The sequence below is a fragment of the Podarcis gaigeae genome (assembly GCF_964106915.1).
Source record: "Podarcis gaigeae genome assembly, chromosome: 1".
NCBI classification, from domain to species: domain Eukaryota; kingdom Metazoa; phylum Chordata; class Lepidosauria; order Squamata; family Lacertidae; genus Podarcis; species Podarcis gaigeae.
Window position 1 is genome coordinate 131,417,950 of NC_139678.1, and position 19,504 is coordinate 131,437,453.

General features: G+C 44.8%; 1 protein-coding gene and 1 long non-coding RNA gene across 10 annotated transcripts in view; one reads left to right on the forward strand and one right to left on the reverse strand.

The window, feature by feature from the left end:
* LOC310833677 overlaps positions 1-19,504 on the reverse strand; it is a 244,055-nt gene that overhangs the window by 201,192 nt on the left and 23,359 nt on the right. The gene's annotated exons all lie outside the window — the stretch shown is intronic.
* PIKFYVE (phosphoinositide kinase, FYVE-type zinc finger containing) overlaps positions 2,354-19,504 on the forward strand; it is a 97,347-nt gene continuing 80,196 nt past the window's right edge. For 3 of the 8 annotated variants that reach the window (XM_083702956.1, XM_083702958.1, XM_083702962.1), the window contains exons 1-4: positions 2,399-2,590; positions 9,039-9,215; positions 9,925-10,106; positions 12,579-12,764. In XM_083702956.1, the coding sequence (XP_083559082.1) occupies positions 9,935-10,106; positions 12,579-12,764 (358 nt within the window). In that variant the 5' untranslated portion in view covers positions 2,399-2,590; positions 9,039-9,215; positions 9,925-9,934. Of the gene's footprint in view, positions 2,591-2,936; positions 3,098-9,038; positions 9,216-9,924; positions 10,107-12,578; positions 12,765-19,504 lie in introns of all 8 variants that reach the window. The other 5 variants (XM_083702959.1, XM_083702961.1, XM_083702960.1 and 2 more) reach the window with 4 other exon arrangements.

Here is a 19,504-nt window from a genome sequence, read left to right on the forward strand (position 1 = left end):
CAAACAGTCAGTGTCCCACTGTGGGGAGTTGGGTAGGTCAAAAAATTACACAAGTAATTCTGAGAGCTGCATCTGAGCTTGTGGCGTTCAAAATCAGACCACAATGGCATGTTGCTCAATATGTACATTGACGCACACACGGCTCTTTTCTGCTTTTCTTTCTCAAATTAACAATATTCATAATTTACATACATTGAGAATGAGGAACCACCCCATTCATGGAAGAAAAGAAACTACACATGCGCAGGGGCACACAATTCAAGTGGTCAGAATAGTTGCGAGTATAATGTGGCAACTCTACTTAGGATGTCTCTTATATATTTATGTAGAGAGTTTTTTTTTAAAAAAGTGACTGATATTTGCATCAGCTTGGTTAACTCCCAGTTCCGATCCAGATCTCACTGAAATCTGAGACATGCCGTTTCTGACTTCAGATGGATGAAATCGTTCCCCACACCCACAGTATAATCCTTCCTGGTGTGGTCAAAGCAAAAAGTCCTAACCTGGCATACGATTATCCTCTCCTCCCCACCCCAGCACTGGGCATTTTTGTGTGTACGGGTGAGCTTTCTATCATCCTCCAAATGTTGCTGAAATTTGTCTATCTCTGGATACAATGAAGGAGTGCCCCTTTAGGGGTGAAGTCAAACTGCTGGAAGGTTGTAGCACCTGCTGGGGCTGTAGAGACCGATACAGGACAGACATGTTTTGTTGCAGCCGGGGCAGATGAAGGCATCTGGTTGTGCTGCTGCAGATGCAACAGGGCGTTTCTTCCCTCTGTGGTCATTCCTCCTCCGGTCACTGCTATGGATGCACCACCTGACACTCTGTCTCCAGGCACTGCGGTCATCGGAAAGGCGTTCCCAGCCTTCACACGTTTGCAGAAATCCTCGTAACGCAGTTGGGTCTGCCAACGGGCCTGGTGCCCCCCCATAGTTCACGTCCTTGGGGACCCTGCCATCTTCTGTCCCGTGGCCATGACCAAGCAGGTGTAGACATAATAATAATAATAATAATAATAATAATAATAATAATAATAATAATTTATTATTTATACCCCACCCATCTGGCTGGGTTTCCCCAGCCACTCTAGTCGGCTTCCAACAAAACACTAAAATGCAGTAACCAATTAAACATTAAAAGCTTCTCTAGACAGGGCTGCCTTCAGATGTCTTCTAAAAGTTTGGTAGTTATTTTTCTCTTTGACATCTGGTGGGAGGGCGTTCCACAGGGAGGGTGCCACCACCGAGAAGGCCCTCTGCCTGGTTCCCTGTAACTTGGCTTCTCGCAGCGAGGGAACCGCCAGAAGGCCCTCGGCGCTGGACCTCAGTGTCCGGACAGAATGATGGGGGTGGAGACGCTCCTTCAGATATACTGGACCAAGGCCGTTTAGGGATTTAAAGGTCAGCACCAACACTTTGAATTGTGCTGAGAAACGTACTGGGAGCCAGTGTAGGTCTTTCAGGACCGGTGTTACGTGGTCTCAGCGGCCGCTCCCAGTCACCAGTCTAGCTGCTGCGTTCTGAATTAGTTGTAGTTTCCGGGTCACCTTCAAAGGTAGCCCCACATAGAGCGCATTGCAGTAGTCTAAGCGGGAGATAACTAGAGCATGCACCACTCTGGCGAGGCAGTTGGCGGGCAGGTAGGGTCTCAACCTGTGAACCAGATGGAGCTGGAGGACAGCTGTCCTGGACACAGAATTGACCTGCACCTCCATGGACAGCTGTGAGTCCAAAATGACTCCCAGGCTGCGCACCTGGTCCTTCAGGGGCACAGTTACCCCATTCAGGACCAGGGAGTCCCCCACACCCGCCCGCCTCCTGTCCCCCAAAAACAGTACTTCTGTCTTGTCAGGATTCAACCTCAATCTGTTAGTCGCTGAGACAGGAGTGCGAAATGGGATGGGGGGAAACCAAGTGTCGAGATCTCTGCTGTGTTGCAAGGGGCTGGACTGGATGACCCAGGGGGTCCCTTCCCACCTATGACCCCCCCCCCGCCACTGAAGAACTCTGTCCCATAGCTGTCAACCTTTCCCTTTTCTTGCAAGGAATCCTATTCGGAATAAGGGAATTTCCCTTTAGAAAAGGCAAACGTTGACAGCTATGCTCTGTCCATCGAAGCAACTGCACTCGAACCGACGGCCTGCGTGGACGACGACGATGGCGGGGCTCGTTTGCTCGCGCCTGCGCCGCTCGCCGCATTTTGCGTCGATTGCGTTGCCTGCGGCGGCTCCTCCTCCGTCTCTCGGGGGTTGATTGCGCTGCCTGCGGCGGCTCCTCCTCCTCCTCCAGGCTCCGTTTCTCGGGGGTCGATTGCGTTGCCTGCGCCGACGGCAGCTCCTCCTCCTCCTCTTGCCCGTGGCCGGCCCAGGAGTGGAGACCGGAAGTTCGTGCAAAGGCGGAAGCGCGTCCCAGTCGAGTCAGGTGCTGCCTTTGCCGGGCGTCCCGCGTTCCCTCTGTCGCTGTTATTGTTGTCCCCCCACCGGCGGGGTTGGTGTCGCCTCCCGAGTGGGAAGCGCAGCCTGCTAAGGGAGGCAGAAGGCAGGGGCTGCCTGGCTGGGAGACAGGGAAGGAGAGAGCGGCAAGGGCAGGTAAGATGCTCGCCGCCCCCAGCCTCATTAAATAGCATTAATGAGTATTAATAGCATTAATAGGGTCTGGAGGGCGTTTCGTTTCTGAGCCAAGGCGAGGCTGCCGGTCCTGCGTGGAGTCAAGCAAAGAAACCTCACTTGTCCACCGTTTTATAAAGTGGGGTTTGTTTGCTTTTAAAGTATGCAGGTGGCTTATTTTGTATGTGTGAATACTTTTTATTTTTTTGGAGGGGGGAACATTTTGATTCTCACAATTCTTGGGGGGGGGGGTTTGATAGAACACCAAACTAAGACTAAGAAAGGAAACGAATGAACCCAACGGCTTGTTTTTACTTGTTTTATGCAGCCTACATACGCAACTCGGGTGTGTAGGACGTGGTGTTCGAATCCTGGCACCTCCGCCTGGGTCCTCCGGAGGGGAAAGTTGCAGTGTGTGTGGTAGTGATGTACCTTGCTGCCTCGTGAAAATGAAGAAGGCAGGGGGCTACCCAACTCTCCTGCGTTAAGGTGAACAGGTGCAAAGGAAGAGAGGGCTGTGTTTGGTTATTGTGTGGGATGAGCTGCACCTGGCATTTCCCCTTCCGCACAACTATTAAAGGTGCAGGAACACACTTTTGTCACGCTTTTTATACAGCAAGTGCTGTGCAAATGACTATCTTGTACCTCTGGTAGTATATAATTTATGGGTGGGGAACTGATGCTGAGAGATGACTTGTACAAGGTCACCTCGTAGGATGATTGGGAGAGGATCTGAGTCCAGATCCAACATTCGTTAACAATGACTACAGCACATTTTGTAGTGCTTTCCATGGCAAGGGGGCACTCGGTTATAAAACTTGGGGTGGCCAGTATGAGAACTCCACCCTTTAAAGCTGAAAGTAGGGCAGCAATTTCAAGAAAATCATTGCTTTGGTTAAAAAGGAAAGAAAAAGAGGTGTTGCTACTCATATATTGATATAGGTGCCATGGGTGCCAGCAGAAAATGCCTGGGCAGTAAGAAAAAGAGGTGTTGGTACTTTGTACTATTGAGTATTGTCACAAAAAGAGCCCCAAAGGTAGAATAATTGTTGGAACCTGTCTTCAAGAGAGTAGCTGGTCTTAAGATGCAAGCCTGGAATAGTTTGTGTAGAGAAGTGTAAAATATGCATGTGGTTTTTCTCCTTTGAAGAAATATATCCAAGTGACCCACTAGTAGGACAAACTGTAGCAGGAAAGGAGGAAGTGGCTGTTGCTTGAATCAAAACCTGCTACAATATTTGCTTTGTTGAGCTTGTAAAAAAATAAATTCTCATGACTATATTGGACAGCATCAATTGCTTGGACTAACGATGAATGGAATCTTTATTTTTAAGGTTGCTGAGAGTGTGATGAAATATTAATTATCACCCTCTTGTGTTTGTGTGAGAGAGAGAACATTACTTTGTATATGTGTTGGAAATCCCCTTCCATTTGGATCAACAGGATTTATCCAGTGAATGTCCTTAAATTTGCTAGGAATTGTTCTGTGTTACATCTTTATTTTTTGATGAGTGTTTACTTCTGTGTTAAAGCCTAACATGCCAGCAATGATTAGCAACATGCGGGAATTTATTGGGAGGTACAGTATAGCGTACCCTTCGGTTTCTAGAGACAGATGTCAGCTATCTCAAGTTAAGTATGTTGAATAGCTCTAAGCATCTAATAAGTTAAGCATCTAATAGATATTGATTACTATCTTGAAGTGGTCTTGAATTAAACTAAGAATTAAATTAAAATCCAGACAAAAATGGAATCCCCTTCTCCCCTTGCTTGAGCAGTGCACATACTTTTTCATTCCTGGTAAAGCAGTTACTGCAGTTTAATTGAATGCTTGAAGCTTGCATTTTTGAACTATTGACAAGAGCAGCCATAAATCTCATTAATCCTTTCAGCTTTGATAAGCTATTATTGAGAGTTATGAGAGATTAACACTTAACTTTTAACAGGGGTCTCTCTGCAATTTACTTAATTGTCATATAACGTCTTTATGATGACCTGCATTTGCTGAAACTTCCACATCTGCATAACAGCTTAACAGAGCACCAGTGGCAAAGATCACGGATAAGAATGCCATTTTCTACTTTCTGAAATACAGTGGTATCTCGTGTTAAGTACTTAATTCGTTCCGGAGGTCTGTTCTTAACCTGAAACTGTTCTTAACCTGAAGCACCACTTTAGCTAATGGGGCCTCCTGCCGCCGCCGCGCAGCCGGAGCACGATTTCTGTTCTTATCCTGAATCAAAGTTCTTAACCTGAAGCACTATTTCTGGGTTAGCAGAGTGTTTAATCTGAAGCGTATGTAACCAGAGGTACCACTGTAGTCGCCATTGCCCCCCCCCCGCCCCCGTAATCAAATGTCAACCTACACCTTTCTTTTCCTGGGGTTTAAATGTCAACCTATTCTTGTTAAGGCAGATTTCTAAACAGTTGGTTTCTGTGCTGGACGCAGAGGAAGGATGAAGGATGAAGCATTCCATCCCTCCTCTGCCAACCGTCTTGCTTGTCACATGAAGTTACTTGTTACCTATGGCTAACAAGCTAGTTCTTAAATGTAGGACTGAATTATAGAATCATAGAATCATAGAGTTGGAAGAGACCACAAGGGCCATCGAGTCCAACCCCCTGCCAAGCAGGAAACACCATCAGAGCACTCCTGACATATGGTTGTCAAGCCTCTGCTTAAAGACCTCCAAAGAAGGCGACTCCACCACACTCCTTGGCAGCAAATTCCACTGTCAAACAGCTCTTACTGTCAGGAGGTTCTTCCTAATGTTTAGGTGGAATCTTCTTTCTTGTAGTTTGGATCCATTGCTCCGTGTCCGCTTCTCTGGAGCAGCAGAAAACAACCTTTCTCCCTCCTCTATGTGACATCCTTTTATATATTTGAACATGGCTATCATATCACCCCTTAACCTCCTCTTCTCCAGGCTAAACGGTGTGTATTAAAACATGGGCTAGTATTTATTTAATACTCTGGCTTTTGATGCTTGACATGTATATTTTTAAGACTAATTTTATTTCTGTGATTGTAGTTGTTTTAAGCAGTTATTAATATTGTGTTTTAATTCTTGTATAACCTTCCCTGGTACCTTAAGTGTGAAGGGCAAGTAATTAATAATAATTAATAATTGCAAGGCTTCGTTGGGCTGACTTTTAAGAAGTGGCATTCAAATGATTATTCCCAGTGAGTGGGGTCAGACTGATACCTTCTTAAGGGTGTAACTTCACAATATAAGAAAAATGGAGTTTCTGGCCCCTCCAAGATCTCACTTGTCCTGAAATCATTACATTCTGTAGTTTCCCTCCCATTCCCATGACAGCAGTCACTGATTTGGAGCAGGGCTGAGAGATGTTGAGCATAATGCCGGCCCACGAGTTAAGCTCTCCTATTCATAACCTGTTGTAAAACTTATTGCAAAGCTATGTTTTGGGGCTGCAGCTGTATGCATCTTAAATGGCCAAAACTGACCCCAGTTTTGCATGGATAGCTTTGTTCTGTTTCTTTCCTTAGAGTCTTTTGGGCAGAACAGAATATTCCCATGCTACACTTAACTATTGAACACGGGTGGCGCTGTGGTCTAAACCACTGAGCCTAGGGCTTGCCGATCAGAAGGTTGGTGGTTCGAATCCCCGCAATGGGGTGAGCTCCCGTTGATCGGTCCCTGCTCCTGCCAACCTAGCAGTTCGAAAGCACGTCAAAGTGCAAGTAGATAAATAGGTACCGCTCCAGCGGGAAGGTAAATGGCGTTTCCATGCGCTGCTCTGGTTCACTAGAAACGGCTTTGTCATGCTGGCCACATGACCTGGAAGCTGTCTGCGGACAAACGCTGGCTCCCTCGGCCAATAAAGTGAGCTGAGTGCCGCAATCCCAGTCATCTGCAACTGGAATTAACGGTCAGGGGTCCCTTTACCTTTACCTTTTTACACTTAGCTATGTTTTCCTGACCTATGCTAGCTGGCACATGAATTTCCGACCTTGCACTAGCAGTCCTACGCTGCCTCGCTTGATGAAATTGTTCTGGGCCTGCTCTAGAATTATGGTGAAAGGAAGCTATACTGGTGTTTCGGGAAGAGATCACACAGCACAAAACAGTTCTAGAGTTTGCACGAGTTTGGTAGGACTCTGGTTCATCTGCAGTTTACTAATGCAGAAGTCACTTCTGACTAAGTGATCCAGTTTGCCCTGTCATCCTCTATCGGGGAAAACAACGTGCTTATAACAGTAACAATGGAAATTGTGATGTAAAATGTGTTGGTGGTTGCTCCATATTTAGGTGTTTTGTTTTGTTTTGTTTTGTTTTGTTTTGTTTTGCGGATGGCTGTCTTGTCAGCTAAGCCTGATGGTGAGTTAAGCCATAGCTGTTCCCAATATTGTATAGGAATATTCGGTTGAATAGGAAAACAAATGAGGAATTTGTTGCAGCTGCCCCACCTGTCTTCCCCCAACCTGCACTTGTGTGCTCTTCTGTGCACTCACATCTTCTTCCGACCTCCTTGTGCCTGACCCTGCTTCTCCCTGTTTCTCTTTTCCTTCCCCCTTCCCTTTTCTGTGAGTGTCAGCAGCTGACAGAATGCTGCAAGGGCTGCTATCCTGTGAGCTGTTACACAGCCTGACCGCTTGGCGGTGAGGGCACTTGAAGGGATGAGGAACTGATCCTGCTCAACTTCCCCAATTCCTGAAGATAGTGGAAGGCAGGGGGAGGAAACTTGGATCAGAGTTCCCTGCTCTGGCAGGCTGAGTGAGGACTTGTGCCTCTGTTCCATCCTCTGTTCCTGGGCACATAAAGGAGCAGCACAACTTCACAGACAACTTGTGTGCTGGGTTTTTCTTGGGGGTGGGGCAGGTGTTAGAGGAGCCGACCCCTTGTCTTTGTCTAAAGAGAGCTTGAAACTTTACCATCTTGTAGCTTGCAGAACTTCCCTTTTATGTGTGTATCCGAACTTTAGAGAGATTTATATAGGCTCTCTTAAGAGGATTATTTAGATTTATTTGAGGTATATACATGCTGCCTTTCAGGGGAAGCCCTCATAGCCCACCTCTCAAATAGCTTATTCAAAAGTTCCAGGAGGAACGTCCACATATCTCTTGGTGCTTCTGGCCACTGCAAAGTATGTGGGTACTTTCAGGAGGCTTTGAAGACCTGTCTGTTTCAGATGGGCCTATGCATACAAGCGGCATTCTTGGCTGAGATGCTTGCTTGGTTTTTAGCTGTTTATTATACCGGATAATTAATTAATTAATTGTGGAGGGATTGCAGTAGTTTCTGTCTTCTGTATTATTGATAATTGTATTAGCACTTTTAAAATGCCACGTTGAAAGAGTACCCAGAAAGGTAGTTCATAACTATTTCACCATAAGCAACTAAACTTCTATAATAAATAATTCCACCATTTGAGGCATAGTTAAGGAAAAGAACTCACACCATGTCCAAAGTGGAGGGGGGGGAGACTTTTTTTTGGAGCAAAAGATGTATGTATGTGCATGTGGGAAGCTGAACCCTTCCCAAGTTATGCCTTAACTCCTCTTTTTTCTTTTTTCTTTTTAATAATATTTATTACTTTTAAATCTTACAAAAAGGAAAGAGAAGAAAAAAGACAAAAAGAAAAAAACAACAAGAAAAGGAAAAAAACAATACAATACAATATATAAACAGTACAAAACACAACATTAACCTAAACAAAACAAAACAAAAACAATTTAAAAACATACATTATACCATTTCAGTAGTCTGTCTTTCATACCCTTGTTTCATCGACCTCCTCTCACCTCCCTTTTTGTATTCCACTTCTATTAATTGTTTCAGCAATTCCTTTCCATCTTTCTCTATTTTCTGTCATATAAATATCTTAACTTATTTTTACCCTTATTTTCCATTGATACTATAATGCTTATTTATGCTTAACTCCTTATAACATTTCAACTAAAGCCATAAGATTTCATTCCAACATTTTTCTAACACTCAGTAATTTTACAATATTTCTATTTCTGAAAATAAACTTTAAAACTTTTTCCAATCTTCTTCCACCATCTCTTCTCCCTGGTCTCGGATACTGCCAGTCATTCATCAATTCCAAATAGTCCATCAACCTGGTGATCTTCTGTCCGAGGCTCTTAACTTGTTATGCCTTAACTCCTCACAGTTTCCCCCAGGTGCTTTTTCCTTCAGCTGAGTTTTTGTACCCAAAGGAACTCACATGTGTGAAAAACATTGAAAGAGAGGACCTGGGGGTGTTTTCTTCTGCATGCCTCCTTTGCTCTAAAACAGCGGTGAGCAGCCTGCAGAACTGATAGTGCCCGCCAAGTCTCCCCATTTGGTCTGTGGCACCAAACCTGTCAATCCCTAATACAATGTTGGGCATGGACCAGGTAAACCAAACAGGAAGACTTGGGAGCACACTCTGACATATGCTCTGTATTCTTCCCTTCTAGCCACTGGTAGAATTCAGTGCGTTTCGAATTTGGTGCCCTTTTCTGTCTTCTGGGAAGAATCTTCCTTTGCAACTGCGGCTTGAAGTCACGATGGAGCTGTGAAGGAGGAAGGGACAGAACTGAGAGTGCACTTGCAATGCACTCCTGAGTCTTCATTTGCAAGCCTCAGGTTTAAAGGTGAGTTGCATGGCATCACATGGTATCAAGTGATAGACAGGTGTGCAGCCCCACCTTTCTGACAGTGGTGCACAGAGTGAAGGGGAGTTCTGGATCTGGCTGGCCGTTCTGTAACAGGAGACTATAGCCTAAGGTAACTCAGATTGATAGATCAATCCTTGCTAACTTAAGCTACAGTTCTCTTTTGTCAGCAACTGGGCTCTATGGTCTGAATTAATCAGGATCAGGCCTACTGCCACTGTGTCTAATTTGCGCCCAACTTGAAACACAAACTGGTTTTTCTGGACAGTTTTACTATGTTGTTCAAATAATGGACAAACTTCACTTCCTTATTGCTATGAGACAGAGCCTTACTTTTCTTCTGAATCATCTGGTTTTAGTACTTCCTCTAAAGTCAGGAATGTGCTTTTTCAAAAGTGAATAATTGTTTAGCTACTCTGTTCCAATTTCTTCCCTATTTCTGAATTCACTTCTGACTGCATCATATTTGATGCCTGTTCTAAGCGACTACCTGTTCCTCCTCCTAAACTGGATCTTGTTTGGAATTTATATCCCACCCTTTCAGTGTTACCACACCAGGGGACACTTTAACTAATATAAAAGTCATCAGAATAAACTGTGAAAAGCAGAATTCTTAAGCAGCAGGACGGTAACATGCAGTGGCTTATGTTTCATTGGGGCATTCCATGTGCACCTTCAATTTTCTTAGGATCCATGAAATGGCCACAGATGACAAAGCATCTCCAACGTTGGACACTCTGAACGACCTGCCCTACTCTCCTGGCAGCCCGTCTCACCTTACGCACTTCAAACCTTTGACTCCTGACCAGGATGAACCGCCATTTAAATCTGCCTATAGTTCTTTCGTGAATCTCTTTCGTTTCAGTAGAGGTAAGTACTAACCTCCTTCCATGACTGTACGTTGATTGATTAATAGTTATGAGTGAAGACTTGCTGCCAAAAGTGGGAACAGCCTACTCAAAGCATGCAAAAACCACATGCCATTGGGCTTATTAACATGTAACACTAAACTAACTGGTTTATTGAAACACGAAACTGTGGTTAGACAAAAATTGAGTGAAAGCTTCCAGTCTCTTCACAGCAGCACCAGAGGAGGAGGAGGGAGAGCCCAAGAGCTTGAGGCTTGCACACACAACCCTAGTATTAAGTGCAATGCAGTCATTTTAGTGCAATGTAGCATGGACTGCACTTGGTTGTTGTAACCAGCCTTGTGCAGATGCCCATTTTGTGAAATGAGTGTGTTCTAGGATGGATTGATCTTGTTCCCACTGCCCCTGCCCTCTACCTCCAAGCATTCAAGCCAAAGTGGGTGACTTGTTTGCCAAAGTGGATAATCGTATCCAGTGTCTGGCTTGCACGTGCAGGTCTGGGTGCACAAATATAGGTCCCCATGTTACTCAGAGCGTTGGAACTCTGATCATGCCCCAAGACTATGTTTGCTCTGAGCAATGGCTGTGTCATTGTGGTAGACCATTAAGAGCCCCTATGGTGGCAGATGACATTGATCCCAGGCACGAGGTTGTAATTGCCTAGTTGATCTCCAGTCCCTGTGCCATATCTAATACAAACAATGCCTGTAACTGTGTCGTTAATCATCCATTGTGAGTTAATGGGTACCATTCAGTCAGCATATCTTTTCTTGAGTCGAACAAGTGTCTGTTCTACTATATCTACTATATCTCTTCAGGAGAGAAATGAGCATGTCACTAAAGTAAGACCTGACAGTCAGGGGTGCCCTTGTGTCTTGCTTTAAGTCCTCAGGCAGAAGACATAACTCTTATGACTCTGGCTGATCTACGAAAACTCATCAACTGTGTTTTGTTTAAAAAACAACACTCATGTGTAGCCTGGACCTTTTCAGATTCAAGTTGAGGTTCACTCATGAAGTATTCTATAATCAAGTGTATGTTGCACTCACAATTTGTTCAACTTTGGGGGATTTTCACCCAAAGGTACTCCACACTGCCTTTTTTTGCCTCCTCAAATGTCGGACCCCCCAGTGATTGACTGTGGAGCTGGAATCTCTGTTTAACTTTAGCTAGAGCTTCTCCTTGTCACCTCTTTCCTCATTCCCCTGATTTCTAAACTGTGTTGGTTATTTCGCTCAGCCAGTGCTGTTCTAAAGAGAAAAGTTTTTTCTATTTCTAGACTGGAATAAGGAGGTTCAATGGAACCCAAAATAAGATTAAAAGTGGAGTAACTTGAAGAAGTAGGTGAAGTAGCTCATCCTTTTTGAGAGTATTGGTGGATGAAAAGAATCATGGTTTGGGAAGGTAGCGGATGAACATCTCCTTTGGTTAAGAGACCTGGTCTCGCCTGACAATGCAAAAGGAATTCTCCCTGTCCTAATTTTTTGTTTAATAAAGTGAGTCATATGTTGTGCTTTTTCCTCCAAGTATGACCAGCCCCAGTCAACAGTAAGCTTCCAGGTTGTGATGCTAATTCTTGTAGGCATGAGAAACACGTGGCCAAAGAAGGAGGGCCTCCCAGACCAAAGGAACTGGGAGGTACTGAAGCCAAGAACTAGTTCCTCATTGCTTCGTAACTTGTGGGTTGCGATCCCCCAACACCTGAATTTCTAGCTATAAGCTGCCTAGAATGCCATTGGCCTGGAACTTCCTGCTGGAAGGTCTGATGTGTCTTTGCACCTGCTGGAGGTTTAGCTCTGAAACTGGGGTTTGGTACTAGCAGTTATGAGAGGCAGGGTGCAGACCTACTGCTCTTGCTAGATGCAGTTTGTAGTTCCACGATTCCTTTCCCCTGTTACTTAAAGTGATGGACGGTGGTAATTGTTGGGAGCAGAGTGAGGGGACTGTTTCCTTGGAACTGTCTTTGAAGAACCATAAATAAGGTTTGGTCCTGATTTTCTTCTCTCTTTTGCTAATAAGAGTTGTAGGTGAACGCTGGCAGCCTAAGCACTGTTTGTGCTGTCAATAGATAACAGGCTGCTGTCCTATGATAAGTTTTTAAAGAGGTAAGCCCAGTGGGACTTATTTCGGGAGGTGGGGAATGCAGATGATTGGGCTGCCAAAGAGTTATTTCTTTAGATCTAAGTCTTTCACTATGACTCAGTGTGGGAACTGTGGTTCTAGAGAGATTTATGAGAAATCTGGTAAACACTGGTATACTAGAGAAGAGGCTGTAAAATAACGACATTTCTGCTTTGCGTATATTTTGTACACACACCTATTCACCAGGTGGGACGATCTTTCCCAGGTTCATAAGTCATGGGCTTATGTGTGAACAAATGCTAGTGTCTGATTTATTTGAGAATAATATAAAAAGGTAGTTTTCCAGTTCACATATCTCAACATTGATTAGATTAACACTTCCTCTTTCTAGACGATGGTCGTCTTGCTTCCTCCGTGGAGAGAGCAGAGACAGGACAGGGTGATCAACAGACGCTGAATGCAAGCTGGTCAAGTCCGCAACATACTTTGAGGTCGCGGTCGCTAAGGTCGTCACCTGTACCTTACAAAAAACCCCAGCCCTCTGGGGAGTTGCAGAGAAGATCTTCAGCGTCTTTAGGTAAGAGATCAGAGTTTGAAAAGAGGTGGTCTGTGCTTTATAGGGCTTTGGCATTTTCCAAGCCCCATTCAGCTCAAGAGATGCTTCCAAGCAATCTTCTAACACTGTTCTTGCTTTAAAAAAACTACACACTCCTAGATTTGGCAATGTGAAAACTCAGTTTTTCTCTCTGTGTGTGTGTCTCTGTGTGTGTGTTTGGGTTTTTTTGTTTTTTGTTTAATTCATCTAAGCAAGAAGGAAAACCTGCATGTGTTTCCTGCTGCTTTATTTTGTTACCCTACGTGGGATTTCTAATGCCATCCTTTTCATTGGGAATGTGGAAAACAGGAGGGAAGCACGTATGTGAGAGTAGATGGATGAATGTCTGTCCATGGTGACTTGCTTACCTTTGTGCCCACTGAAAAGTCCTACTTTCCAGACCTCTTTTCCATACTTGGTGTAAAGCCAGAAGAACACATGAAGACCTGCATTTTTCCACCTTATTATGTTTCGAAGCAGTGAAAACGTGGTTTTTGAAAACGATATCTTCCAATGATCTGCAGAGTGGGGGATGGTGCAATTTGAGTCTGGGGCCATGAACACTTAAAGGTGTTAGCAAATGATACATAAATCGCTGGCTCCTATGCGCAGTCCTGAAGCCCTGATGTGGGCATGCAGATTCCCCATTCCTTGTTGCTGCCTCCAGTAGATGTGAACAAAACCCTGGTGTACAAGATTCAGCTGGCATTCCAAGGTCACATAACAGGGCCGTGACTTAAGTAGATTAGATTTCAGCTGTGCCTAAAAGTCCAAACAGTTATTTGAAGTGAAATGCCCTCTGTTCTGTTAGGAATCCGGATTTCCACCATGGGCTTCGTTTTCAGGGAGAGACTTGAGAGCTGAGCCAAAACTACATGTTACACTGAGAGGTTTGTGATTAACGCTCTGCCTTCTGTTGAATCAGATGGTTCCACAGGAGTAGAGTAGTGCGTGTTCATTTGTTTGGGGCAATAGCATGGGGCCATTTAATCCTGGTCTTACGCCATTTCCTGTTATAGAATGCCCCCCCCCCCGGGCAATAAGTTGCTCTTTGCTCTGGAAAGAGGAATACAAGCACCTCCCCCCCCCCCCCCCGCAAAGCAAATATCCCCTGGGAGAGCATTTACATTGGGGAAATGGTTGATGTGGGACAGGGTTAAATCCTGCTTTCCTGATCCTAGTAGCAACGGGAAGCCAGTTAAACTCAGTACAAAAAATATCAGGCCGTTAGTTTTTGTTTAACTTAGCCACAGAAAGCTGGAGTTGTTAGCTTTTCCAGCATTTCAGATCATCAGGCCTAGACTTATAACTGAAGCTGAAAAATATTGAAGAGCAGAATCAGGGTGTGCTTCTCTTGTGACAGATGGCCTCCAGGGGGCACTCATGTCAATTGGATGTGCTGGTTTCTTTCCCTTGTCTCCGATAGCGTTTACAGAGATCAACATTAGCCTGTCTTGGATAAAAATTGCTTAACCCCAGTAGGAAATAATGAAGAAGATCATTCTGCATACATAGACCAGGTTTCTCTGATTCCAGAACAGAGAAAGCAATAAGGGGGAAGTTATTTTAAGCCTTCTGAGACTTCGCTTTAATACAAGATGCATTTGCATAGGCTACAGCTACTTTGGCAGACTTTAGATGTTCAAGTGCAAGGAGCACAAGAAGCGCTTAACACTATTGCACTCGATCCTTATTCTCAAAGGGGCAGCAAGGGCCAAGATTCTGGGGCCACTCCTGCATCCATCTGTGTTGCTAAAGGGCCAGGTGACCCCATTGGCTAGGAGTGCCTTTTGCCAGCTTTGGTTGGCAAGACAGCTGGGACTGTTTCTGCATCAGACCACTGTTCTCTATTTGCTGGCACCCCCCAGAATGGATTGCAATGCTGTCCTTGCGGCTGACCTGGAAGGTGCAGCTAGTAGAAAATGCAGCCTCTCAACTGCTCCCTGGCGCAGACTGTCACTGCCATAGTAGGTCACCGCTGAGAAAATTGCACCGGCTGCCAGTTAGCCTCTAGATAACATTCATGTTGCACATATTGGTGTACAAAGTCCCATACAATTGGAGACCAGAGAACACGTAACGGATCGGCCACAGATAGTGGTGGAGTTTTCTAGAAATCTTGATGTCAAGTTTATGCATGCAGTTCTCTCTCCCCGCCTTAATTACTGTTTCAATCCTTAATCTCTATGAGGTGGAAGTTGTCCCCTTGTCCCCCTGTTTCACTAAAAACATGAGCAATTGCTGTGTTACTGTTCACATAAATTATACACATGTACACTCCAGGGGACGCAGGTGGCGCTGTGGGTTAAACCACAGAACCTAGGACTTGCTGATCAGAAGGTCAGCGGTTCGAATCCCTAAGTCGGGGTGAGCTCCCATTGCTCGGTCCCTGCTCCTGCCAACCTAGCAGTTCAAAAGCATGTCAAAGTTAAAGTAGATAAATAGGTACCGCTCCGGCAGGAAGGTAAACGGCGTTTCCGTGCACTGCTCTGGTTCGCCAGAAGCGGCTTAGTCATGCTGGCCAAATGACCTGGAAGCTGTATGCCGGCTCCCTCGGCCAATAAAGCGAGAAGAGCGCTGCAACCCCAGAGTCGGTCACGACTGGACCTAATGGTCAGGGGCCCCTTTACCTTTACCTTTTTACACTCCAGGATTTCTAAAGTAAACAGCACATGGACAGATAATGTTCAATAGTGCATATAACTGTATAAAAAACAAATGTATTAATATTAAACTGCATTGCGAGAATAGCACAGCGTGCGGCTTGACTCTCTTATATCTATAATACGGAGTGGGTGTATTTTGCATATAATTTTCATATAATTAGTTGGGCTTTTAAAAACCCCCGATGACACACGAGTGGCTTAGACACAAGCAGGCGCTCGATACAAGGGGAAGTCTAATGCAAGCAGAGCTCAGTCAGGTTTGGACAGTCAAGTTCTGTGTATAAATCTGGTTAAAATGGATTCCTCACCCCCAGCCCTAGGTTTCCCAGCCTTATTAGTGTCATGCCGATATTTCTGCTTGCTTTTAAAAAATCCACCCATGTGAGGGATCAGCGAAAGTAAATAATATGTGACCTTTGGGGGCGGAATTGTGTGTGGATGGTCATGAGAGGTTTTGCCTATTGTTCTTCCTCTAAAATCATTGACCTTAAATAACCTCTTCACTTCTTTAATAAAGCACTCTCTGGAGACCTTCAGTGCTGGTCTTCTTGGGAAAACCCCTGGAGATGATCTTGTGTTTTTTTTAAAAAAAGTTTTTTTATTAATTTTCACAAACATAAAAGATAACATAAAAAACAAAAATAACAAAACATACAAACACACATAACACGACTTCCCCAAACCTCCCCTTCACTGCACCCTTATTTTTAAAACAACAATTTTTAGCAATCCTTCGTTCAAATTCATAGCTAATTTTCTTTAAATTTTTTTTTTTTAAAAATTTAAACTTTAACGGCTATAGTTCTCTATCTCATACCCCTTGACATCTTAGCATTCCAAAATTTTGCAACAGTTCTTAAGATATACTTTAAATTTTCCCCAGTCCTCTTCCACCGTCTCTCTCCTCTGGTCACGGATTCTGCCGGTCATCTCAGCCAGTCCCATAAATTCAGTCACCTTGGTCTGCCATTCTTCCAGAGTAGGTAATTCTTGAGTCTTCCAATACTTTGCTAGTAGGATTCTTGCTGCCGTGGTTGCGTACATGAAGAATGTTCTGTCTTCCTTTGGTACCATTTGGCCGACCATGCCCAAGAGAAAAGTCTCCGGTTTCTTAGCGAATGTCCTCTTAAGGATTTTCTTAATTTCATTATAGATCATTTCCCAGTAGGCCTTAATCTTTGGGCAGGTCCACCAAAGGTGATAGAAAGTTCCTTCACATTCATTGCATTTCCAACAATTATTATTGGGCAGATGATATATCTTTGCTAGCTTGACTGGGGTCATGTACCACCTATATATCATTTTCATTATATTCTCTTTTAAGGCACTACATGCCGTGAATTTAATGCCTGTGGTCCATAACCATTCCCAGTCTGCAAACATAATATCATGACCAATATCTTGTGCCCATTTAATCATTAAATGGCCCCTGGAGATGATCTTGCAGGCAAGCATTCCAAGAAGCTGGGAACGGGAGAAGCTGGTTCAGAAGCTGATGCAAAGTTGCTGTGATTTTTTCAAAATAATAATATAATATATGCACCAATCACCCACCTTGTAGTGATTTTAAGGTCAGAGCAGCAAGCAAGCTTTTCTCTCCCATACACATGAACAAGAAAGTTGAAGTGTGTGTGTGTTTGTGTGTGTGTGTGTTGTGGAGGGACCTCTTTTGCCAGGAGTGAATACAGTGGTGCCTCGCAAGACGAAATTAATCCGTTCCGTGAGGCTCTTCGTATAGCGGTTTTTTGTCTTGCGAAGCAAGCCCATTGACAGCTTAGCGGATTAGCGCTATTAGCGGTTTAGCGGATCAGCTGATAAGCGGCTTATAAGCAGATCAGCTGATAAGCGGCTTAGCGGCTTAGGAAATGGGGGGGGAAGGGGGGAAAACCCGCAGGAACTCGCAAGACATTTCGTCTTGCGAAGCAAGCCCATAGGGAAATTCGTTTTGCGAAGCACCTCCAAAACAGAAAACCCTTTTGTCTAGCGGGTTTTCCGTCTTGCGAGGCATTCGTCTTGCGGGGCACCACTGTACACTGGTGAAATGCAGGGACAGGGAGACGAGGGTTTGGCACCCTACAATCTGAAATAAGTCTGTCTCTTGCTGCGTTTGAAGCACCAGTGTTGTTAATACTTCAGGTAGGATTCCCCTGATCTGTCTCTGAACAACTCTTGAGAACTCTGCTCAATTTCTTCAGGAGGATTGGGGTGTGCAAAATAAATGAGAAGTTCCACAGAGTGGGAGCCGGGTGGGTTTGCGCTATAGCATAAAGACAGTTTTGTAAAAGCTCAGTACATGGGGGGAGATCTGCTTGCGGGCTCTGCCATTTCAGAGTACAGACGGAGGTCCACAGGACTGGATGCTCCTCCATGCAAGAAGTATCCGTTGGTCACTGAAAACTGACATGTTGTGGCAGCAGGAGGATAGCCCTCTCTGGCATACTGAAAGCTCAGGGATTATTTTTTTTAAATAATTTTTATTAACTGGCCAATCACATCAAATTAAATCACATCACATAAATTCCGAATTACAAAGCCAAATTTTGAATTTTGTTGGGGGGACCCATACTTCAAGATCCAAAGGGGGGATTCTAATCATCTTCTTGCTACTGCGTTAATGCCCAAATCAGTCCCAATCATTCCAAACAGAATTCATAATTCTATCCAGTCTTAACTTGCTGTTTCCACGTCCTATCTTGTTCATATAATTTCTCTTTTTTCTTTATGATCTCTTCTGATAGTCTCCTTAAGCCGATAAACACCAAAGCTCAGGGATTTTAGCGTGCAGAGATTTGTTTTAAATGGAGCCATCCAATCGTGCAAGCCCCAATCTGCATCCTGGTGCAGTCCAGGAACAGTGGTCCCCCCCCCCCCCCCAGTCCAAACTAGGTGATGGGGAGCAGAAGTTTTCAGTGCAATGCTTGGCTGTAATAAGAGCCTAGAGGCAGAGTAGCTGCATTCAAGCTTAACTAGGCTTGTTGAGCAAGCCAGGATGCAGCTTGCAATTTCTTTGCTCATCTGTGGTTTGCTTCGCTTGATGCTGGTTGGTTTATCTCTCCCCACCCCCTTCTCTGTGAATACTTGGACTGCTATGCAAATGCCTGTGTGGCACTTGAAGACTGGCACGGCCACCTCATGTCACCAGTTCTCATGCTATTGGCTGGCCGCAGACATGGGGCGGGTGGAACATCAGTGATCTCCTCCTCTGAACTCTTCAGCTGTTCTCAGCAAGCCCAAGCCAAGCACAGTCCTAAAGCTTCCCTCCTCCTCCTCCTCCGTATTTCTAGATGTGGTAGGTAGAGACTTGCTGGCTTTGTTTCTTAACCCCGTGATCCCAAACTTCCTGAGCAAAAGAATCTCTCGCTGCAAGACTCTGCCTGCAATTTCATGGTGGGTTTTTTTCTAGTATCCCCCAAAGGCGAAGGGAGTTGTGAAAGCTCTCTGTTAGATTCTCAAATCTCTGAGACAAATCCCCCCCGCTTGCCTGTCTTCAGCCCTCACTGCCTCCCAGCCTCCAGCCCAAGCCTAAATGGATTTTGTCGCCTCTTCCTATCAGTTCACCCAGCAAACCCATATGACTCTTACCGTATTTCTGCTTCCAGGCAGGAATCCCTAACCTGGTTATCATCACCCATCTCCCTAGCTGTAAGAGGTGTAAAATGCACTCCTTTCCGCAGATATGTTTGCACCTACAAGCCCTAGTGCCTCCAATGTATCTGGGCCCAATTGAGGTCAGCATTCAGCTTCCTGAGAATTCATCCTGGACTCCATTCCTTGCATACCTTTCCCTCGCCAGCTGTACCCACCCATCCAATAAAGGCACAAATTTTAGCTAATTACAGAATTTTACTGGTTAGCCCAGAGAACTACAGGAGAAGCTATAACAGGGGCTTGGGAACAGTTGTTCTGGCTCGTGCTGATGGGAGTTGTAGTGTGAAAATATTTGGAAGGCACTAGGGATGGCTATCCTTGGTGTGCAGAAACAGGCTGTGGTCCAAATCTGGGAAACGGGGGGGTGATTGTCCCCAAGGAATTGGCCTGAAGTTCTTCTGATGGCCT